The sequence below is a fragment of the Aulonocara sp. 'chitande type north' Nkhata Bay genome, linkage group LG10 (genome assembly GCF_057382095.1).
Source record: "Aulonocara sp. 'chitande type north' Nkhata Bay isolate Kocher_YH1m ecotype deep benthic linkage group LG10, A_spYH_male_GT1.1, whole genome shotgun sequence".
Classification (NCBI taxonomy): Eukaryota; Metazoa; Chordata; class Actinopteri; order Cichliformes; family Cichlidae; genus Aulonocara; species Aulonocara sp. 'chitande type north' Nkhata Bay.
Window position 1 is genome coordinate 13,755,271 of NC_141353.1, and position 24,174 is coordinate 13,779,444.

General features: G+C 41.3%; 1 protein-coding gene across 1 annotated transcript; it reads right to left on the minus strand.

The window, feature by feature from the left end:
• Nucleotides 1-1,711: 1,711 nt before the first annotated feature.
• On the minus strand, nucleotides 1,712-17,456 carry arhgap35b (Rho GTPase activating protein 35b). Its single transcript, XM_086308333.1, has 7 exons — nucleotides 16,742-17,456; nucleotides 5,635-9,542; nucleotides 5,334-5,475; nucleotides 4,858-4,935; nucleotides 4,568-4,699; nucleotides 4,250-4,355; nucleotides 1,712-4,118 (listed from the first exon to the last, which is right to left on the minus strand). The coding sequence occupies exons 2-7, from the start codon at nucleotides 9,346-9,348 to the stop codon at nucleotides 3,707-3,709; spliced, it is 4,584 nt and encodes a 1,527-aa protein (XP_086164459.1). The 5' UTR covers nucleotides 9,349-9,542; nucleotides 16,742-17,456; the 3' UTR covers nucleotides 1,712-3,706.
• Between the last annotated feature and the right edge of the window lie 6,718 nt (nucleotides 17,457-24,174).

Genomic DNA, 24,174 nt, shown 5'->3' on the forward strand with positions numbered 1-24,174 from the left:
TGCATAACGTGGTTGCAAAGAGTTACTGTTGCCTTCCTGTCAGCTCAAAGCAGGCTATTCTCCTCTGATCTCTGTTATCAGACCATTCTCTGTAAACTACAGATCCCCATTCTGATGTTCATTCTGAATTTCAGCAGGCCTTTCTTTATGCATTTATATATATGCTCAAATCCATCAAGAATCCATTCTCAATCATGTGATTGGCTGATTAGATATATGCGCTAATGACCATCTGCTTGTATTTTCATTGGATCTGCATACTGGAAAGAGAAAGACTGAAAAAGAATTGACTTGTCCAAAATACTGAACTCTACACCTTCTTTCAGCTCAGGATTCCTTAGTTTTATTTGAATAGTGGAGCCATGATAGGTAATAATATTATTATGACATCATGTGGTTTATTTTCTGACACTTCAAGAAGTTCTTAAGCCACAGAAGTGATCGTGTTTTCACAAGCCCACCGTAATAAGTAAATCCAATAGAAATGTACAGCAGTACATAAGGACAGACACACATAGACACACGCTTGTAAAGATTCGCCAGAAAACTGTACAATATGGACGAGATGTAATGAAACACCCACCCAGTGTCAGATCTACGGCCACAAGAGGGCGACATAACGCTATAATGTTTGACCCTTCCCCACAGAGGTTAACAGATACTGTGACGACAGTACTCGCCCAAAAGCGTGCAGTCACTCATGACGGATACACTGTGAATAATTGATGCTTTTCAGAGTCACAAGCACCATGTGTGCTTCACTAATAGCTCCTACTACTACTGTAAAGGTATTTCTGCATGCATGCTGTGGAGAATAACCTTATCATGATGATGATGATTATTATATTAAAAGTTTCATACAACACAATCTTCAATCATTGTCCTTGGCAATATGTGCCAGCAGCCATGTAGACTATTCATGCGTTGCTGTGCTTGTTTATTAAGCTGTCAATCAAGAAAATAGTAGTAATAGAAAAAGCACACTTATTTACTCCACAGCTAAAAAAGTGGAAAATAACAGCCTTATATGTTGTCGGGTGGGAGCACAGTGCAGAATGGCTTTTCAAAAACTGTCATTAGCCCTCCGCTCCATTTTCCCACAACAGTGACTTTTTTTAACTTACAAAATGGGATGATTGATATTTTTTAATTCCTTGGTCTCTACTGTTGTGACAACCTTCATCTGGCTGCTATTGTGTGGCTTCGCAAAGTATAATCAAAAGAATGCGCTTTTTTACCAGCGGAGCTCCAATCTCATTTCAAACCTGAATGGAGAAAAGGATCAATGGGAGACAGAGGCAGCAGCGAAAACTGGGGACAATTTTACAAGATTTAATTTATTAACTATTATACAGTTCACATAAGGCCTTCATCTTCAAACACTATTCTCAGTCAGACAAATTCCATGGTTTGCTTCTGGTGCACAGTACATCAACTTTCACGTTGCAGCTATTTTCACTTCAGTATTGGTTTTCTTCTAATTTCACGTTTTAAAACAGGGAGGGAGGCTTTCGTCCTTCTCCCCTGGTGTGTGCGCATGTGTGTGTATGTGTGTTTTGTTTATTTTTTTAAATCATGCACTAAACTCAGGTGGCCTCGAACCATTCACAAAATTGTAAAAATGGACTTTCAATCATTGAAATACACACTAGAAATGTTTTCTACCATTGACTAAAAGGTGGTGTCCCCCTCCCCTCCCCCCCCCCCCCAAACATACAAATAAACAACCATCATAGAGTAGTACGCACTCACTTTTTTTTTGCCTCAGCAGGATCTGCCGAGGATGGGCATCGAGAGCGATGCCGTAACATTTATATACTCCAGGGAATCGTGTTGTCTGGTCGGTTCTGCGCCAGGTTCAGCTGCAAGCACTGCACGGTTTGAGGAAAGCCCTCATTTTATACTCCTGACGAACAGGTAAAATGACTGACTTCCAACAGCATCATGATCCCAAAAAGTACCAGTAATTGTTGATCCTAAATATTCATACAGTTGATCCCACTATTCTGTGGTCATAGCAACCGAGAACTACAGCAGAGCCGCAGTCCTCTGGTCCACATCTTCCACCTTCATTGAAAGAGACAGTGCTTCCTCTCATGGACTTAACCGTTATTAAAGTTGTTAGGCCTTCATTATCAGTGCTGCTTGTTTTCAGCGAAAATGAAGGACGATATTGCAGCACAAAACTAATCAACTAGAGCAAGTAAACTGCCACGGGTGCTTCCTGAACGTCTCGATCCGCAGGTACTTCACTTCCACTGGTCATTGTGTTTCAATAGCAGGACTAGCAGTGACAGTGCGTTGAGAATACTAAACCTTCAGAGTTAATAGTACACGGATACAAAGCGCTCGGTTTGATAAACAGCCACAGCAACACGTCCGGAAACCTATCATGTTTCAAGTGTTTGGTTTACGTGGACAACAGATGCTAGCGTAAAATTTGCATGTATGGCGTTGCTGGGTTACACATTCAAAATGGCAAAAGTTTTCTCCTTCACTTGACCGACGGCAGGCAAAGCCTTCACTGATATTCCAACGGCCTAATCGAACTAAGCATCCCTATATACGCCCACTCTGATCGACCAACAGCTAGAAAAGAGGACAAACAAAACGAGTTTTTCACATGGCTGGATGAATGAGGAACACGAGCGGATTTGGATTTCCCACCGACCTAAAATGGGAAACCCCCACCCACCCACACCGGATCCACTTTTTTTCCTTTTCTTTTTTTTTTTTTTTTTTTTTTACAAAAAGGATCTTGTTTCACAAGCCTGTACTGATGCCACACTTGACCACTACACAAACAAACATGAACAATGAATCCGTGTGGCATTTCTTCATATTTAAACACTACACTATTTAAAAAAAAAAAAAAAAAAGTGCTTCAGATAAGTTTGTGGATACAAAAAACACATCTGATGTAAACAAAGTTTGATCTGCCAGAGCTCTGTCGTGGCAATGGGTATGGCTGTTTGAGCTGTGAAATTAAAATCACGTAAGAAAAAAAACTATGTCAAATAAAAGAAAAACCCCTTTTGAGGAGAAAAAACCCAACAGTGATCATTAAAGTGCATCCCTGGATGTGTTACTCCCAACCGTTCCCTTCCCTCCCATCCCCATGCTGACCCCTCAAGTAGAGCCGATGACAGAAACCCAAAAGGCAGACACAGAGGAAACTCTGCTATATGGAGCAAACTGCTGCCCAAAGGACCTACAGAGGACCAGACTATAAATCCAGTGGCAGTACTTTCAAGAGAAAAAGAAACTAAAAACAGTTTTTACACATACTAAAAACACGGTGGCCCCAAGTCTTTCTCTTCCAGCTTGGCATAGAGGTCTCTATTTCTTTGTATTATGGGATGAGTGGTGGCTCGCTGTGACCGTGACCTCTGCCCTCCACTTCTCTGACCCGACATCCACTCATCCAGGAGATCAGAGGGCGGAAGGAGCTTCACTGGTAATGGTAGCCTCCGCTCCAACGCACACAAGCATAAACATAATTGGCAGGTTGGGGAAGTTTCTCAGACACTTTCCATCTCCAGTTCTCATAACCTGGGTTGTCCATCATGATCAAAAATGAAATGTGCATGTGCACATTTTTTTCTTTTACTTCTTTTTTTTTTTTTACTCTTTTTTTTTTTTTCTTTTAGTGTGTGTTGGTGATAAGGTCCAGCATCATCATGGGCACACATGGTTTCATTGTCTCTCACAGTGTCTCCTGTTCAGCGGGGGAATGGTGGGCGTGGGGGTGCTGGTGGAGGGGAGGGAGCAGAGACTGCAGGGGAGACTGGGGGGTAGTGGGTGGGGACTGCTGCAAGGGGCTGAAGTGAGGGGTGGTGTGAGGTGGAGAGGAGCGGTAACAAGAGTAGGCAGAGCTCCCGCCGAGGGTGGTGGTGGGCGAGGCAGGGAGGCCCCCCAGGCCGGTGGGGGAGTCGAGGAGGGGCTGGTTGTAGAAGAAGAATGCACACTGGTGGATGAAGGTCTCAATGATTGTCTGGTAGGTGCGCGTGGCAGTCAGAGCATCCATGGTGGAGAAGTCTGGCCTCATGAGGGTGGGCCAGAAACAGATGGACAAGTTCTCACTGGTCATCAAGTTCACCCTGTTCAGCTGGCTCACCCTGAGAAAACACAGAAAGGTACACTGACTGATTCCTTCTCATATAGCGGAGGAGGGGTAAAAAACAAGCAAACAAAAAAAAAATAGATGACAACGCATGAAAGTGATTTAAACCGTAAACAGGGGACTTACTTGTGTAAGTGGTTCGTTACATATTTGAAGACATCATAATTCTCCTTGGGGAACCTCCTCAGGACATCCTTCATGGTATACAGCCTCTGTTCTCTATCACTGATTTCTGCACAAACAGGATGTTTTTTTAAAGACTTCATCACACACAGTGATTTAAAGCTGAAACGTCTCTCTACGCCGTCAGAAAAATGTTTGTCAAGACTAAAACACCTAAAATGGAGCAGCTCTGCCAAAACCTTCCCACCCCTGTTCCTTTCTAAAGAAATAATCTTTTTATGTTCTAGTAAAGACTCTCCCAGCCCAGCAGTGTTTGCTTACTGAAAGCATCCAGTAGGTCCACCTGCAGAGCACAAGGCACCAGGGGCTCAGGCAGTTCAGAGAAGAAGCTTTTGAGGCCTCCAGCCACAGTGTTTATGGAGAAGTCTTTCTCCACTAGGTCTAATCCGTGGTCTGCACAGGGAGAATGACAGTTAACACCCGTCAGTCGTAGCATTCATCGGGAATGAGCAATGAGTTCTGTGTCACTTTCTTCCAGTAACCCTGCTCATGTTTTGATTAGGCAGTCACATAATTACAGCTGGTTCAAACAAGTACGATGAGCAACTCACCCTGCTCAAACTGCCTCTGCATGCTCTCCATCTCCGACTTGTTGCCGCTTACGCGGTACAAACCCTCCGTATTCAGGCCTGAAGGAGAACGAGCGAAGCAGAGAAAAGGGGAAAGACGTGGATGGGTGTCACAGTGGGAAACAAGCAAAGCACAAACACTTCATCAGCCCCTTTGCAAACAGACGAGGCAACACAGACGCCGAAGATTAAACAGATGCTGAAGATTAAACGCACCCTACTATTAATTTCACATTGCATTATGGTCATGAGCAGGTGCATGGGTTTAGGAACTCTGCAGGAATGTGAAGATGATTAATCACTAAAATAAATTCCATAAAAGACCTTTACCAAAAGTACAAATTAAAAACCTGATAAGTGATGAGTGCAGTGAGAATTTCTCTGAATGAAACTTTAAACACAATTAAAGGAACAGCACAAAATAAGCTGTTAATTAACGAGGAAAAAAAGGCACTTACCTGTTGTCTCAATGAAGCGGACACACTTTTCAATGAAGAGAGGGATCGGTCTGTCTGGGGATACCACATTCACCAGGGGGACCCCGAAGTAGTTGCTCTCCAAGGGCTTGGGAATAGCTGGACGGGGCTTTGGTCTAGTTTTCTGCAGGAAAAAAGGCAAAGAACGAAACTCTTAGTATCTCAAAGCAATAATTACGCTGACACCAAGGTGCACTCCATGGCTTCTAACAAAATGTCCAGTCATTACACTAATTTGAAAGCTATGCAACATGACAAATGGCTTTTCTCAATAATAACACACCTTGGCTGTCCGCCGCAGGCTCTTCAGAATGTTCCTCTTCTTTGGGTCTTCGCTCTCCTCATTCACTAGACTTTCACCTTTAAGGGTCCCAAAGTCATCTTCTTTGGACTTTGGAAGAGCTCCCATCTCGTCATCACTGCCTATGAAGCTCGTGCGAAAGCTACTGAACTTGCCCAGCCGCTTAGAGCGGTCACGGTAAAGACGAGGCTTCACGCCAATTGCAGAGAACTTCCTCCTTCGTTCCAGAGAGCTGCTGTCCGCTTCGCTGTCTGAGCCGTTTCCATTGGAGTGCATCCTGTTTGAGTTGCGGATGGTGATGATTTTTCCTTGTGTGCTGTCATGTGGTACCGAGTAGATGATCTCTTCGTTGCTCGGGCGGGGTTTTGAAACGGCGTCAATGGGTTCGGCGTAGTCTGAGGGATCGTATCCCATGTCGCCGCCAGGAACCCAGGTGACAGCAGAGGGTAAGGACCGCCGATGACCCAGCGTGTCGATATATGGGTTACGGCTCATTTTCCGGAAATCGAAAGTGACGCCTGGTTTCACTCTCACTTGGGGGGGTACTTTGTTGTTCAGTTTGTTCTCAAAGTCCCTGATATCAGATATGACAGAGATGTCACTGGAATCTAAGTCGGGCATGTTGAAACCGCTACTGTGAGATGTGAGCGTGCCATCATAGTACGGTGGCGACGGCTCTACGTCGTCCTCGGAATCCAGGAACATAGTGACAGGACTAGGAGAGCTGCAGCGCGGGGAGTAGACATTTTCATTGGTACACGCTTCAGCGACATTATCGTACATGTGCGTGGCCTCCACAATGTTGCGCTTCTCTACTACCTCCATCAGAAACGGATGAAACATTTCTATCCTGTGGAGGCCCCCCACCACCCCTCCAGACCCACAAACCACGCTGTTGAAGCGACCCTCAATCTCATGGGCTAGTTCCTCCCCCTGGATCAGCTGTTCACAGGCATAATCGCTGTCAGTGAGCTCTGCCTGGCTATCTCCGACTGCCAACAGCTGAATAGGGATGATGTCCTGCACCTCGCACAAGAATGCACAAAGGGTCTCCAGGGAGGCCTTTCGGGAGACCGAGTAGACTGCAATGTAGCCGTGCACTAACCTGCTCTTCCTCAAAGTGAAGGAGGCGTGGTATGAAAGCAGAGAGAGCTCTATAGCCAGCTTATGTCCACCAACTGTCTGCTCCAGCAACACGGAGGTGCCGCTATTAGACATGGGCCTGCAGTGCTGATGCATTAAGAAAGGCGACAGGAGCTGCTCGGTGTCGTAGGGGTCTCCACACATTAAGCACATGACAATGCGAAGGTCTGCCTCTGGGACTGGCTGAGAGTCTCGGAGACCTGGAGGCTCAGGGAGGAGAGGTGGGGAGCTGCTACTAAAAGATGTGCTCCTCCTGATATCCAGAAGGCCCCTCAGCACCTGGTTTATTTGGGTCTCACTTATGTTATGGCCGTAGCCCACACCGGGGGAGGCGGGGTCTAAAAAGCTACACTGCAATCTCCTTGCAAACTGCTGCCCCTGTGTTATCAAGTTTAAGGCAGTGTCACCACCTATATCAACGTATGATCCTACACCTCGTTTAGTGACTAAAAGCAGTGAAGTCGGCAGCTGTGCTAGCTGGCTATCTCTTCGGCCCAGAGTTGACTCCCTAAGTCGCTCGAGGCTTTCCACCACATAAGAAAGTGATTCTTTTGAATTATACAAACACAAACACCCATGAGGAGTGAAAGTGGGGGTGTAGAAAGAATTTACCGGAAGACGTACATTTCCGTCAATAGGTCGCAGCGTCAGTTCGTACATCTTCCCGTCTAACACATACCAGTCATCGTTTGTGCAGAGAGCTCTAATCTCATTGGCAAATTCTCTGGCTAGTCCATCCTTCCCAAGTATAACGAGGTTTATTCTGTCAGCCTTGGTGTCCCCAAAATGAGCTTTCACGTCAAAAAAGGGGTAATGGGAGGGAAAACGTGATGCTAACAGCTGCTCAATCTTAGAGTCTACGCAGTGTGGACTGCTAGGGCAGGTCTCCTTGGTGGGATGATAGACGAAGTGGATATGTTTTAATACCAAAGCATCTCTTTCAGCAGGAAGCTTCTGTAGTGCCTTGAACCTCTGCTCCTCCCCAAGAACCTCTTGGATTGCCCCCATCTTCTCCTTGCTGGGTTTAGCATCCACTTCAAGCTCATAAAAAAGCTCAGAGTATTCCAGCAGAAGCTCCTGGAAGTCTTCTTTAGCACGGTCAATGATCTCCTTCTGGTGCCGATTATAGAGATCCAGGTATTCTGGCTCCTCAAGCCACTGGTAGAACTCTTCATTCATGATGAAGCTCCGGGCCTCCTCCCAAGGTTTACCAGGTGTTACGAAGGGGGAGGAAGCCAGTCTCTGCTTAAACTCCTGCCTCATCTCCGCCCGTTTGCACTCATTGCGCAGATGCTCCAGGTGGGCATTAAAAATTTCTTCTGCTTCAGCAGTCTCCAACAGGTCAGAAGGGATTCGCTCATCTTCCATGTTGTCGATGTGAGACGTATCCTCCCATGGCGAGTCCTCCAGAACAACAAACCAGTGGGTGAAGTGTTGCTTGGACTCAAGGACTTTCTGTACCCCAGACCAGCTCAACTGATCAATCTCATCCAGGTCAGGCACTAAAGAGCTAAGTGCTAAAGGAAGAGTGCTTACGTATATTTTCCGACGCCTCTCAATATGTTCCTGCTTCAGACGGTAGACATGCTGCTGAAAAAGTTTCTTGCATTTAGCCGTTCCCTCCAAGAAGACATATTCTTTGTACTCTGGGGAGTTGTTCATGCGTCGACTGGTGTTTAGCCAGGTTTCATTATGATTCTTTACTATACGGTTGATTAGCCATTCATAGCGATCCTTAGCAGAAGCTATCTGCTGACTCTGGAGTTTTAGGGCCTCAAAGTATGGGATGATCTTAGGCTTGCCCCTGCTCTTGTCGATAAGCTGAACCAAAGTGAGAAAGGCGAGGTCCACATTTATGTTTGAGCGTGCCGATGTCTCAACTACCGGTAGACTCTTTTTTGTGATAGCAAAGGTATGTGCATCTTTAATGTAGCGCTCTACTCCTTCGTCGCATTTGGTGAGGACCAGCACAATGGGCTTCTTAGTCTTGCTCAGCTGACCATACAGGTTTGAGACAAATTTCAGCTGGTCGTCAAAGTTTCGATTCATGCCACGGCTTACATCGACACAAAGGAGGAAGCCATCGACCTGCAGCTTACCCTCTGGCATTTGCTTTTGCTCAAAGTCTTGCTCCAGACCTAGCTGATCCGTACAGAAGTACATGAGCTTCTCTGCTGAGGCCAGCTTGGTTGCTGCTGCCCGTTTGATATAGGGCTGCATAGCAGTGCTACGGTGTGGCTGAAACGTCTGGTCATCAATGAATTCGGTCTGCTCCACAACATGCATCCTGCACTCGGGCCCCTCCTCAAGAACCCGTGACACCTCCCCCCAAAATAGGAAGTGATCATTATTGACCACTCGACCCCCAAAGTCGCTGGTGCTCAACACGGACGTGTGATCCAAGTAGAAGTCATCAGCGCTAGGACGCACAAACCTATTACACAAGCAGGACTTGCCAACCCCACATTGTCCCTTCTCTTTCTCTGTTCCGGACAAACCCACCACAATGAGGTTGTAAATGGGCGACCGCGCATCTTGCTTTTTGGCCATCATAGCCTGCTGACACTCATCCTGCCTTAAACAGGCACTGTATGAAGGAGTTCACTTGAATGTTTGTCCATAAAGTTGCTGATCTACAAAGGAGATCAGATTTCTCTTTCGTCTGCTGGGGCTTAAATTATAATAAGACAGCGCCGCAGTGATATGAGCAGACGGTTCTTTCATTCACTCGTTGCATGAATCAGATCCTGTCAAAAGAAACAGAGAACAAAAAAAATGAAATCAGACAAAATAAGCAATCAACCAAAAACTCATTTTGAAATAAAGGGGGGAAACAAAACAGTATGAAAGAGAATGATTGGGCAAATGTCAGGCCCTTCTTCCCCTTAAGCAGCTATAATAATAAAAGTAAATAGCATTATGCTACTTTAAGATGTAAAAATGTACTTGTTAGTTTGAATGAGGCATTTTTTACTTTTATCCTTCTTAACAACAGATGCTATCTATAATAATAATGGAGGCACATATTAATCCATTTTGTGCTTATTCCCTTTGTTTGACAAAGACTGATGAATCCTCTCAATGGTAAATGCCACAAAGAACCCATAACACCAACCAATACTGGTTCTCATTATTTTTAATTGATTTCAAGTTGCCCGACATCACTGCATTAATATTATATGCACACTGGCATACATCCTGCCACCAGCAAAGCGTAATGAAAACAGACATATAATAACAGGAATACCAGCAATGTGGTCTCCTTGCAGGGGGCCAAACACAATCTCAAATAAGGAAGAAGGCTCATTTTTGCACATTCAATTAATGAACTGAATAAAATGGGCAAGTACACTTGACTGCGCTTCATCTAAATTTTTGAATAATCTTTTATCTGATCGACAAATTTGTTTCAAATATTTTTTATTGAGAGCAAGTATCATGATTGTAGTTTTTACAAATTGACATAACATAGCTTATGCTCCTTTTTTTCTCTAAACTAACAAGGCAAATAATTAAACAACACCAACAACAACAACAAAAAAAAAAAAAAAAACAAAAAAAAACAAAAAAAAACAAAAAAACAAAAAAAAAAAAAAAAAAAAAACCCGCAGTCACCCATAAGGGGTCCCAATACCCCGGCTGTCGGCAAAAGGGAAGAGAAACAAGTAAACAAAGTTTTATATTTTCCCAAGGTATATAAGTAAAGGGTGCCAGATTAATTCAAAATCTTTTACATTGTCATTCATACTATATCTTATTTTTTCAAGGTGAAGAGTGTTTATAAGTTCAGTAAGCCACATTTTTAATACAGGAGTCTCATTACCTTTCCAAAGCTGCAGGATCAATTTCTTTGCAATAATCAAAGCATATGCCATAAACCTTTTTTGAGAATGTTGTAAATTTTGTGTTTCGTTGGAAATCCCAAAGATGATTACTGTCGGATTTGGTTCAATCTTACTTTTAAAAATATTAGACATATAAGTAAAAATATCATACCAAAAACCCTGAAGCCTTGGACATAGTGCAAAACAATGTAACAGATTTCCATAGTGTATCTTGCATTTTTCACAGAGGGGGGAACACTCTGGATACATTTTGTGAAGTTTTTCCCTTGAATAGTGTAGTCTGTGTATAATTTTGTACTGAATTAAACAGTGACGGGAATTAATAAAAGGCGTATTTATATTGTGTAAGGCCTCCTGCCAGAAATCTTCTGATAGGAGAGTCCCAAAATCTTTTTCCCACTCCTCTTTGATTGAAGTAGTTGAAGGTATACTCATCTCCTGTATTGAATTATAAAATAATGAAATTCTCTGTTCAAACCCCCTTCCATCACTAAGACATCTGTCCAAAGGATCGGACGATATGTTTTCAAATTGTGGCAGGTATGTACGGATATAGTCTCTTAGTTGAAGATATCTAAAAAAATGACTGTGAGGCAATCCAAATCTATCTTTTAAATGTTGGAATGACATAAAAGTATCATTTAGGTATAAATCTTTTAATTTACAAATTCCCAATTCCTGCCATATATTGAAAGCTCCGTCTACACATGATGGAAGGGAAGAGGGGTTAGCTGTAATGGATGTACACATTGATAGTTTTTTCAATTTGAAGTGCTTAATTATTTGTCTCCAAATTTGTACGGTATTATAAATCACTGGATTCGAATTGTAATATGAGTTTGTCAAAAGAATAGGAGAGAGTAGTATTCCACCAACACAGTAAGGAAGGCAATCCTCCCGCTCCATCTGTAAGCCGTTAGGGAGTATTGCTGTGTCATCCAATAGAAGGGAAATTATTCTTAAATTTGATGCCCAGTAGTAGTACATAAAGTTAGGTAGTGTAAGTCCACCAAGGGATCTATGTTTGCATAGGTGGTCTTTTTTTATTCTATGTGTTTTATAATTCCATATAAATGGCATAATGATGGCGTCCATCTTTTTAAAAAAAGATTTGGGCAAGAAAATTGGGATGTTTTGAACCAGATACAAATACTGCGGGAGGAATACCATTCTTATTGAATTCACTCTCCCTATTAAAGAAATAGGAAGTGTCCTCCAGTACTGAATGTTATTTTTAAGTTTCTCCAGTAAGGGAAGAAAATTCTCTTTCATTAGGGAGCTGTATTTTTTTGGTATTGTAATGCCCAAGTAAGTGATTTTTTCATAGGATATTTTAAATGGGAGAGATGTAAGCCATTGTTTATTCTCTAATTTAATGGGCAGTATTTCGCTTTTTCCCCAGTTAATCTTGTAACCTGCGAAAGTACTGAATTTATCAATCACGGAGAGAATTGCTGGGAGGGATATTAATGGTTTTGTTATGTATAATAATATGTCGTCAGCATAGAGCGATATAGAATTAGAAGTGTATGTTGTATCATAACCGTGTATATCCATATGGGTTCGAATTGTCTGTGCTAAGGGTTCCAAAGCCAGGGCAAATAATAATGGACTAAGAGCGCATCCTTGTCTTGTACCTCTGCTGAGTTTAAACTGAGTTGATAATGTCTGATTTGTAAGAATTCTGGCTGTGGGATTATTATAAAGTAGTTTTATCCAAGAGATGAAATCTTGTCCCAGTTGAAATTTTTCTAGGACTGCAAAGAGGTAGGACCACTCCACGTGATCGAATGCCTTTTCGGCATCCAAACTAAGTATAAGTAGGTCCTGTTGTACCTTGGGGGAATAGATTATATTAAATAGACGTCGAAGATTATTAAAAGAACTCCTGTTTGGAATGAAACCTGTTTGGTCTGAATGCACCAATTTATCTATTACTGTATTAAGTCTACTCGCTAGTATTTTAGCCAGAATTTTTTGATCAGAATTTAATAGAGAAATAGGTCTATATGATCCCACTTCCTCCGGTGCTTTGCCTTTTTTTGGAAGTACTATAATAGTTGCTTCATTCAATGTTGGAGGTAGGGTGCTCATTTTGTATGCATGGTTATATAATTTAAATAGATATGGACTTAATTTGATCTTAAAATATTTATAGAACTCATTCCCTAACCCATCAGGGCCTGGACTCTTGTTGTTTTTTAGTGATCCGATAGATTTTGTAATTTCTTCAATTGTGATCTTAGCGTTCAAAATATTGGCATTTGTCTGGTCTAACACAGGAAGATCACATTTATCTAAAAATTCCTGCATTTCATTAGGCCCTGCAGTGGGATGAGAAGTATAGAGGGATTCATAAAACTGTCTAAAGTTATCGTTAATATCTTTGTGTGATGTGACCAGATTTCCGTTACTTGTTCTGATTTTATGAATCGCTCTATCATTTTCTAGTTTCTTTAGTTGTCTGGCTAGCAACTTATGGGGTTTATCCCCAAATTCAAAATAGTTCTGTCTCACAAAAGTGAAAGTTCTATTAATATTAATAGATAATATTTGGTTTAGTTTATATTTTAGTGCACAAATAGTATTATACTTATCTAAAGAAGGAGCCATTGCATTATTGACGTCCAGTTCGTGGATTCTTTTTTCTAAATTTAGCTGTTCTAATTTATTCCTTTTGTTCCGTGACGCTTGATATGATATTATAAACCCCCTGATATAAGCTTTAAACGTTTCCCATAGTATATCTGGAGAGGTCTCAGCATTATCGTTTATATCAAAGAATAAAGACATCTGAGAGTTTATATATTGTTTAAATTCTAAATCGTTCAGTAATTGTGGGTCAAATCTCCAATTTCTGTATGTTTTAATGGGGTTACTAAGTGCAAAGGAGCAAGTAACGGGGCAGTGATCAGAGATAATAATATTATGATAGGTTGCATTTCGAATTAGGGGGAGCATTTTTCCATCCACCAAAAAATAATCAATCCTTGAATAACTATTGTGTACGTGGGAGTGGAAAGAATACTCTCTGCCTGATGGATTTAAAATTCTCCACGCATCACAGATATTCATATTCTTCATATATGTTTTAATAAAATTACTGCTTTTACACGGTGTGATTTTTTTGGACAAGGATTTATCCAAATATGGATCTAATACTAGGTTAAAGTCACCTCCAATTATTAAATTACTGTTGGGTATATCCGGAATTAAGCTGAAGACCTTTCTATAGAATTCTGGATCGTCATGGTTGGGCCCATAGACATTCAGTAGAATAATTGGAGTAGTATGCAGCTCCCCAGTCACTAATACATATCTCCCATTCTTATCAACTATAGTGGAGTTATGTTTGAACGGGGTATCTTTCTTGATTAAGATAGCTACCCCTCTAGTTTTGGCGGAAAGTGTTGAGTAGTACACCTGATTTATCCATCTACATTTAAGTTTATTGTGAGCCGCATTTTTCAAGTGAGTTTCTTGTAAAAAAATAATATCCACATTAAGAGATTTCAAGTACGATAAAACTTTGCCTCTTTTAACAGGTTCATTTACACCCTTTACATTCCAAGTACAAAAGGTTAAATCCACATTTTTTACCTTTCCATTATCTTGCATTTGTATACTTTAGGGCGGCTTAATTCTCGTATTTTCCATATTCGTACAGTCGAGATATGGGTCCCAACCCTCACCCCCCACCCCCCTACCCGTATGTAACCGTGACAAAAAAGAAAAAACGTAAGCAATGCATCCCCTTCCGTGTATCCCAAAAAAAAAAAAAAAAAAAAAAAAAAAAAAAAAAAAATTCGAGGGGATGCTATAACAAAAACTAAGCTTACCAAAATATTCTATCTCAAAACTTCCTTTGTCCATAGCTCCTGGGCAAATGATGATTTTTTATATCAAAGTAAGTACGTGTCATTGGGCCAGATGCAGAGCTCTGGTTTATCTACCTTATGCCGTCCTTATTGAGATCCAAATTTTTCTTGTGCGTAGCGAAGTGCTTCGTTGGGATCTATAAAGACCAGTTCCGTACCATTGTGTGTCACCCTAAGTTTAGCCGGGTATAGAAGCCCATATTTAACTCCGGGTTGGTCTCGAAGCAGGTTTCTTGCTGGAGTAAACGCTGCACGTCGTTTTACCACCGCCTGGGGTAGGTCGCGGAAAATCTGAACGCGGATATCTCCGAGCTTCAGATTTTTCCTGGTGGAGATTCTTCGAAGTATTTCTTCCATAGTATGGCAATAGTGTATCCTCACAATCAAGTGTCGTGGCGGGGCCTCTTCTTCTGGGGTCACTCGTAGGGCTCTGTGTGCACGGTCCACCAGTGGGGTTTCGTCCAGGTCTAGTAGGTCTCGTAGTAGCCTTGCCGCAAAGTCTCTAGGACGTTGACCATTTTCTCTACCTTCAGGTACTCCGGCTATCCTTATATTTTTCCTCTTTGAACGCCCTTCCAGATCAGTGCATTTTTCGGACAGTTGTTCCACTTTATTAGAAAGTTGTTTGACTTTTTCTTCTAGTTTCACCACGGAGTTAGAAGTGGTTGTCGCTGATTCTGATAGATCTTTCAGCTGTGCGTTGTAATTTTCCATTACCGTTTTTAGAGCTGTGATGGCTTCATTATTTTCAGCCCTTAGCGTTGCGATTTCCCCACGTAGGGTGTCGCAAACGTCTATTTTCATTTGAGTTATCTTATTATCCAAGGAAGTAATCGCAGAGAGTATTTGTTTGTTACCTTGTGTATATTCCTCGAGTGCGGAGTTAACTGGCGTGCCAGCTTTGGCGCCGTCATTTTCAGTTGAGGCCACATCAAATTCGGTCGTTTCTGTCGCCACTAGCTTCGGATTTAGTTTTTTTGGAGGCATTTGGAGAAGAATGCACTCTTCACAATCCCTATGTTGCTTTGTGGGAAGAAGATGTATTACTTTGATATTTGTCGAAATTTCGTAAGATCAGGTGCAGGAGCTGTGGCGCACGCGTCTTCACCCTCTCATGATCTAACCGGAAGTCCGACCCTGATCGACAAATTTATTTAATCGACTCATTTCAACACCGGCTGTACTGATCGCCAGAATTCCTTAAAAACATCTACAGAGGATCAAAAGATGACATTAATCCCTGGAGAAACATGTTGGGAGTGGTACTTTTCCCCCCCTTTTTGTTAAAATGACGACCTCAGCTGATCAGTGAGTGGGGTGACAAGCATTAAAATGACTATGGTGAAAGCGCCTCAGTCAACACTCTTCAGCCTAAGGGAAACAGCAGCTATCTTTAAAAGCATCTTCCCTGACCAAAAAAATGAATGAAGAGCTTATTAAACAGCCTTAGTCACACTTACCATCATTGCCAAAGGGCTACGGACTTGCTCACACCTTTAAGACACTTAATGTTACTGCCAATTTTATGGCACTGACTAATGCTTCCATTATTATTATTATTATTATAGCACTGATGCAATTCTGCTACAATAGTCAGCACATAATGTGATCTAAAAAAAATTAAAAATAAACCATATGCAGAGGTTAATTAATGTGTAATAAGATTTCCTGAGTGAAAAAATCCTGCATTTAAAAATACAAAACAAAAAAAGCATGAGTCATGAAGAAATATTTAACCTGCCATATGACCATGACTTCATGGTGGGGTCGGAAGCAAACATGGGCAGTCCAAACAGCTCAGCTGAGCAAGGCCTGATATCCAAATGAGCAGACAAGTTCTTTTCAAATCAAGAAAAAAAACCAACCAGCATGCCTTTACCAAAACGCCATCAGCAAAACAGCACACCAAAGTGCCCTTTTAATCAATTCCCTTCACACAACCTACTTTTTTTAAAGCTAAGATTGTGTAACCTTATATGTTCTGCAAAAGGATTAACAGTTAACACGGGCTTGAGGGTGCACAGAGAGGGGTGACCACGCCAGGCCTGCTGTCTACATAATGAAATGGCAGCGCCGGAGAGCCGGGATAGCCTTACCTCCTGCACACCGACAGACAGACAACCTTTCACGGGAATGTATTTACCCAGCTGTCTTGGGGTGTAGCACTCGACAGCTTCGCTAGGAAATAGCCAATAAAGCAGAGCGAGCACGTAGAATACATACCATTGCATTTCTCCCCCTTTCTCCTCTTGCATCTGTCAGGCCAGCTCTTGCCGCAGCCCTCGCCGCCGCCTGATGTGCATAAGCAGCCGCAGAGAATGCACTGTGGGTCGGAACTATTCGCACATGAAACCAATACCTCTACAATTTGTGCGATGTGCTCATCTGAATACAATATCCTTCACCCATGTCTGGATTTCTCCTGTTTTGTTTTTTTCCTTGCACTAATGTTTTAACTGAAATCAAACACGGGAAAGGCAAGAAATAAATATCCCGAACAATAGAACAATCCGATTTCTGTTCCCGCAACGCTTTCTTCACCAGTGCGAGATTGAGACGCGTGTTTAAAAAAAGGAAAAAAAAATCTACTCAGTCGTCTTCTCCTCCCGGTTCACCACGTTGCTTTTTCAATAATTATTCTGTCCATTGTTGTGCCCACATAACGCTGGGCCGGTCGCGCACACGAGACAACGGTGAGTTTGATGCAATCGCCGGTGCTGTTTCGCTTAAGAAATGCCTTCTGCTGCAACACAAACTGCTCATGTCCCGATCAATTTAGGAGCAGATTGCGCGTGTGAAAGTGGTATTTCTGTCAGCTTTCCGTAATGGCGGCCCTCCTCCTCCCCGGACCTAGTTCTCCTCTTCTTTTCTTTGGGAAAACGGAGCTGTGGAGACAGAGGGAGCGGAGAGAGGGATTCTCCCAGTGGCGCCCTCACACAACTGCAGCAGGTCAGCGCTCTCACTGTTGCTAGCTCGCCACACTATGCGGAGAGGTCGTTACTGAGAAGTAATCGATTTCTCCACGTTCAGTCCGAGTATTTCGACAACACCCGCCTTACAGCAGCTCTTTAAAGTAAACTGTTAACTAGTACACTGCATAAAGAGGGCGTCTGCATCCTCTCTGTGAACTTTATGTGTGTAAAAGTGATTTAATATCAGGATAAAGGTTTGTAATTAGCATACAGCAATGCTACATAAAGTTGTTGTTGGCTAGCATGCAGATTGACAGTCTGCTTTTTTAGTAAGGATAAACCACTCTTAAGTGAAAAGTTTGAACTATATAGACCAAAAAGTAAATTACTTATGGTTAGTTTTCAAAACATATATATTTTGTATGAGTTTAGATGTCAAAGTAAAGCAAAGTTGCTGGAAAAACTAACATTTACAGTTGTTTATCTTTATACCCATTTCAAAATGCACCCGTTTTAACTTTAAATGTTTTACTTTTAGCTTAACTTTTATATCTTATGTTTTTGTTGGTGTTTTGCTGTTGTTGGTGTTATGGACAAGCTTTAAGAAGTTAGGCTAGGCATTAAACAAACATTGCATATGGTGGCAAAAAAGTAAAACTAAAAGCTACAGAACCAACTGAGTTGATTGTCTATACTCACAAAACTAATTGAAATAAAATATAGAGGAAATGCCTTTAGTTTGAGTTTCTTTCAGTGTGTTTATGCTTGTTTGTTTTTTACTTTCCCCTTAATCTTTATAATGTGGCATTGTGTTTATATTGCAATATCTATTCTGACCTTAAAACTTTCCCCTGAAAAATTAATACCCACATTATAATAATATTGCAACTTAAGCTGTCAGTGAAATGAATTATACTCAGAACAAAAATGAATATTATTGAAAAATAAAAGCTGAACTGAAACTAGCAAACACACTGGAAACTAACCAAAAGTAAGCAGAACTGAAAGTAAAAATTCTAAATAAAATCACAATCAAACCAGTGAAAAAATATAAAACAGTAATAAAACCAATGTGCGCTGACTGTCACAGTAGCTGTGGAAAGGAACATAACTTAGTACATTTACTCAAGTGCTTCATTAAAGTGCAGGTTTAATGTACTGTGTATTTTCTCTTCCAGTTCTACTTTTTTTGCATGCATTTGTTTGTTATATTCCATACAATTTATCTGCAACATAATAAGTCAGCTTTAAAATAAATGGAATTGTATACATCTAATGACACAGCAGTATACGAGTGATTAAAGTCTTCCACAGCTGCAATTATCCAATAAAATAATGGCCTAATTGTAATTCTGAGAAGTCCCAGTCTCTACATAATAAGGACATTTTATTTAGGTAGCTTATTTTGAATGTACAACTTGTGTACTCTTAAGTCGCTTAAACGGGGTGTAAATTTAACTTGAGTAAAGGCTCATAAAAGTTTTTCTTTTTTGCAGAGCATTTACCCAGCACAAGATTATGTTTAATTCATGTGCAGTTGTACTTTACATGTAATAAATCTATAATAGGATGCAGGGCACGAGCCTGAAAATTGTGTCCAGTGTTTTATACATCATTTTCTACACTTTTATTATTTTATTTAACTGTCTGATTCCCAGTGGCTCACCCCAGCCTTGCTCTTCTCCCACCACTGCCACCGCCATGCCATCCCAGCAATCCAGGACACCGCTTTCCTGCTCCGCTTGCCCATATCTGACACTGACAGTCAGACTTCTGTCAGAATCTGTGTGTTAACCCACACTACAGGTCCAAATTTTGGCCACACCATCTCATTTAATGGTTTTTCTTTCTTTTTATGACTGTTTACATTGTAGATTCTCACTCAAGGCATAAAAACTATGAAAACACTTATGGAAATATGTGGTAAACAAAAAAGTGTGAAATAACTCAAAACATGTTTTATGTTATAGATTCTTTAAAATAGCCACCCTTTGCTTTGATTTTACTGCTTTGCACACTCTTGGCATTCTCTCGATAAGCTTCAGGTAGACGGGTAGTCGGTCTTGAAGGAGTTCCCAGAGATGCTGAGCACTTGTTGGCCGTTTTGCTGTCACTGTGCGGTCCATCTCATCCCAAACCATCTCGATTGGGTTTAGGTCGGGTGACTGTGGAAGCTAGGAGTTGGCTACTGGAACTCTGTGTGGCATTTATGTGGGCTCTAAACTGAGGTGCTGGTGACTTGCAATATGTGAGGCTGGTGACTCGGATGAATTTATCCTCAACAGCAGAGGTGACTCTTGATCTTCCTTTTCTGGGACGGCCCTCATTTGAGCCAGTTTCGTCGTAGCGCTTGATGGTTTATGCGACTGCACTTAGGGACACATTCAAAGTTTTTCAGACTGACTGACCTTTAGTTCTTAATGATGAAGTAATGATGGACTGTCGCTTCTCTTTACTTAGCTGGTTGGTTCTTGGCATAATATGAATTCTAACAGTTGTCAAATAGGGCTGACAGCTGTGTACCAACCTGACGTCTGCACAACACAACTGATGGTCCCAACTCCATTAAGAAGGCAAGAAATTCCACAAATGAACCCTGACAAGGCGCACCTGTGAAGTGAAAACCGTTTTAGGTGACTACATCGTGAAGCTTATTGAGAGAAGGCCGAGGGTTTGCAGTGCTGTCGACAAAGCAAAGAGTGGCTACTTTGAGGAATTTAAAATATAAGACACATTTAGAGTTATTTATCATTTTGTCTTTGCTACATGATTCCATATATCTTGCTTCATATATTTGATGTCTTCAGTATGTGTCTAAAAAGTAGAAAGTAGTAAAATTAAAGAAAAACCATTAAATTGGTGTCTCCAAACGTTTGACCTTCCAGATCAAGTCTCTTCAGTGGTGGAGCTGTTTTGCCCTTCCAACTCACAGGCCTGCTTAATGCAGCCTCCTCCCTCAGGCTGCCCTAGCTCTTTACCAGGCTCCTGGAATTTTTTAATTGTTTGAAATAAGATGCGATACTTTATTTTTTATTTTTTATTTTTTGCAATGAACACTGTTCATTGCAAACACCCCCAGAAAACGTACTAAGTAAACAGGGACAAAGTACGATCTGGCATTACTGAGTCATTGAGTTTCCCAAAAGTGCACCACATAAAATTCATTTAAATTGTGACATAGTAAAGGAAACTCATACAGGAAGCCATAAGCTGGTCTGTTTTCTACAGTAAAAGTACAATACAAGTCTTCCACCTTTGACAGAGGCTGACTTCAGTCATCTGCGTCATATCTCATTACTTTTAGCAGACAATTAACTTTAACATTACTGCCTCCTAGTGGATTTAGAGTCTGTAAATGGCCTGACATTTTCTATTTCCTTTGCAGAGAAGTCTTCTTTTGGTCACAGATTTTAGCCTTTAAAAAAAATTCAGCCTTGTAGTCTAGAGTGCCTGTGCTTTTCTGTAATTCTATCTGTTTAGACTGTGCAGGTCTGGACTGGAGTGCATTCAGTCCCCGCTGCTGTAGAAAATCAAGCCAGCCTCGATGTAGTCTGCAAGCATCGCCTGGAGCTGCACAAGTAACCGAGGCTGTGGCTATGACCTGACTTCTTCTGGAGTTCAGCCTGATAGAAAATGTTTATGTTCTATTTGATTAAAAACTTAGACCAGGTAAGCATATAGTTCTTTATTTATGTTTATGCTACATTACAGACATTTATGTGCAATATATTTATATGTCTCTGTGTGTGTTTCTGTGATCTATTAGATGTTTGCTTGTACTGCACTTTAGTACGCTTCTGTGAATGTTTTTGTGCTCAACAGAGCTGGAAGAAACATGGAGCTAGATCTTAAATGCCAGTAGACTTCAGGGAAAGTCCTGGAATCGTATTTTTATGTTCCCAGAAAACGAAACATTAGGTTTCACTTTCTGGGAACCAAATTTAATGGTAATCCATCCCTTTAAAATAATAGCAGAGGAGCCTGTTCACTGTAATTGATATTACAACCACTAGGCAGAGCCCTAAGCCTTCCTTTAATTTAGGGCATCAAATAAGGCTTAACATATTAAGACACTCATGCTTGTTATGGTGAAATGATCACGCAGGGCGAGCTACAAATACTGAAATTCATCCTCGTGTTGCCTTTTCTTCTTATTAAAAGTGAAAAAACCTAAGATTGAAGGAAATAGATTACTACACCCAGTACTACATGTTCATTCTGGATTGTTGTAAGTTATTCCACAGCTTGTTTCTTCTGTTGGGTTTAGTTTTACACCTTGGTCAATTTATAAAGCGGTCTTTGTCGTGTAACAGAGATCTGGGGGATGAGAGGCAGCGGAGGTGAGCGTGAGGTGAAAGGGACAGCAGATGGGTGCTGATGGAGCTCAGTGCAGATGGACAATAGGGTTCCCCACGGAGGAATAATAAACAGCTGGGTTAGCCAGGCGAGGTAACCCAAACGATATTAGAATGTCCTTCGTGGTTTTAGTTAAATTTATAATATTCATGCATAGTGTGTGTGCAACAGAGGGGAAGAGAGAAACACCGCTTTTCCCTCCATAGCAAATAAAACACCATTCCTCTATGATTTATTGTTCTACTGAATCAGAAAACCCGAGCGACTTAAATACAAAATGAGAAAAAAACATTATTAAATCTTCGTCTCCACAGCTGACAGGCAGCTTGTGACAAGAAGGCTGGGATCTCTGGATTTCTTCCATAATGTGTCAGATGTTCAGAATTACTTTTTGAGTTTATAATGTGATTATCTGAAATTGAACTCAGGCAGAGGGTTGTTACCTGAAAGGGAAACAGCTGGAAAAAAATGGCAGAGATGTGCTTCACTTGACTTGCTTTTGAGACGCTAAAAGAATATTTTTACAGCGTTTTAGCACCGAGTTTGACAGAAGTGGGGCATCTGAGGTGAAGCGTTGAGGGGTGTGTTTGTAAGAGGAACTTAGTTTGAGTCAATCAGCTCAGTCTTGTCAACATATTTTAGTTAAGGTAAGGATTAGAGCCCAGGTCATCAATACACATTACTTAACCTTTATTTTAAGGCGCTAATATACAGTTATAGAAGATGTAATGAATAATTAGAAAAATATTTATCACATTACAGTCAAACACAAAGCCCGCTAATAAAGGAAGATCCTGAACATCAGGAAACAGGAAGGAAATCTCTCTTACAGGAACTGCTAAACAAAGATAGGAACAATGATTGAAAAACAACTCAGCTGGAAAATAGCATATCTTAGGAGGTGGGAATGGACTCTGCCATGAAACTGCAATTTCTTCATCACTGACTTTAGTATATGTGCGAGTTTCCTGGGCGTGAGCCTGACAGTGTTACGTATACTGTCTGTGGAGCAGAAAAATGCAGATGATGTTGAGAAAGTGCGTTCATGTTTTACATATGCATGTCATTGCACATTCAGTATCTTGGATATTTGCTGCCAGCAGTCAGCCTGGTGCATATTATGTCTCAGATGCCTGTATAGTAAGAACGCTTTAAATGGACTTTTCTGTAAGCTTAAATACTGCAAATGGAATTAAGTTTTTACCACAGAGGTATTTGGAGAAAAAAAATGATCATATAAGAGGAAGTATCATTTACAAGCCACCAAACTATAAAGAATATTTCCACATTGTTTGACTTCAAAAGGAGAATATGCTGTGGTTTTTATGACCCAACTTAATGATCAATTATCAGCTCATTGTACACACTTCCTTTTATTTTTGTGCTTCATATAAAGCTGACCTGCAGTGAATAGAGCTACACAATTGGAGGGGGTACGGTGAGAGAACCGAGTAAACAAAGGACATGTTGTGCATAAATCTGTGTACTCATGTAAGAAGTATTTCCTGTATACTTTAGGAGGCAGCACGAGAAATACTCACACCAGCTGACATACAGTGATCAGCCATAATGTTAAAACCACTCATAAGTGAAGTGGATAAATGTATCTTCTTGTTACAATTCAATGTTCTGCTGGGAATCATGTGGCCCTGGCATCCATGTGGATGATGCTTTAAGATGAACCAGCCATTTAAATAGAGCATGCACACCTCTCCATTGACAATAGCACTCCTCAGTGGTAGAAGCTTACCCCAGCAGGACAATGCATCACACCACAAATAGTCCTTAAGAACAGATCACAGACTCCACAGCATTCATCCAACCTCCAGACTCTCCACATCCTAATCCAGCTCATCTGTGGGATGAGCTGAACAAGCCCACACCACAGAGGCCGCACCTCACAACACACAGGACACAAAGAATCCCACCAACTCCCAGAATCAAAAACCACAGCACATGCTAGGCTGAGGTTTGATATCAACATCCTTAAGCGTCAAAGCTGTTCTGATAGCGTAAGGGAGACCTCTGCATTATGAAGTGAGGCTGACTGGTTTAAAATTGGTGTATTTGTGTTTATTGCTTATACAAAACTGTTTATCTCTTTTTAAGCACTATTGAGAGTAAGAAGGGAAAAAAATGTAAAAGGTTTTCCCATCTGGGCAGCATTATTCAGATTCCTCTCTGTTGGATATTTGATGCTGGCATGTGAAAGTGGGTGTGGCATGGAAACAGCCTGAGCTACAGTGAAGTGAGAGGAAAGATGAGGAGTGGGGAACCAGAGGAGGGTGCTGTTCTGTTAGAAAGGTGATGTGGCCTTGAAAGCACACACACATAAAAAAAATGCCTTGAATAGGAGGGAGGATAATAAGAGAGGAATCTGATAATTCA

Excerpts from the sequence above, each read along its gene's own strand:
- arhgap35b (XM_086308333.1), bottom strand. The coding sequence starts at position 9,348 with ATGATGGCCAAAAAGCAAGATGCGCGGTCGCCCATTTACAACCTCATT. Across the intron at positions 5,476-5,634 it reads GCCTGCGGCGGACAGCCAAG|AAAACTAGACCAAAGCCCCG; the intron begins GTGTGTTATTAT and ends TTTTTCCTGCAG. Across the intron at positions 4,700-4,857 it reads GCAGAGGCAGTTTGAGCAGG|ACCACGGATTAGACCTAGTG; the intron begins GTGAGTTGCTCA and ends CTCCCTGTGCAG.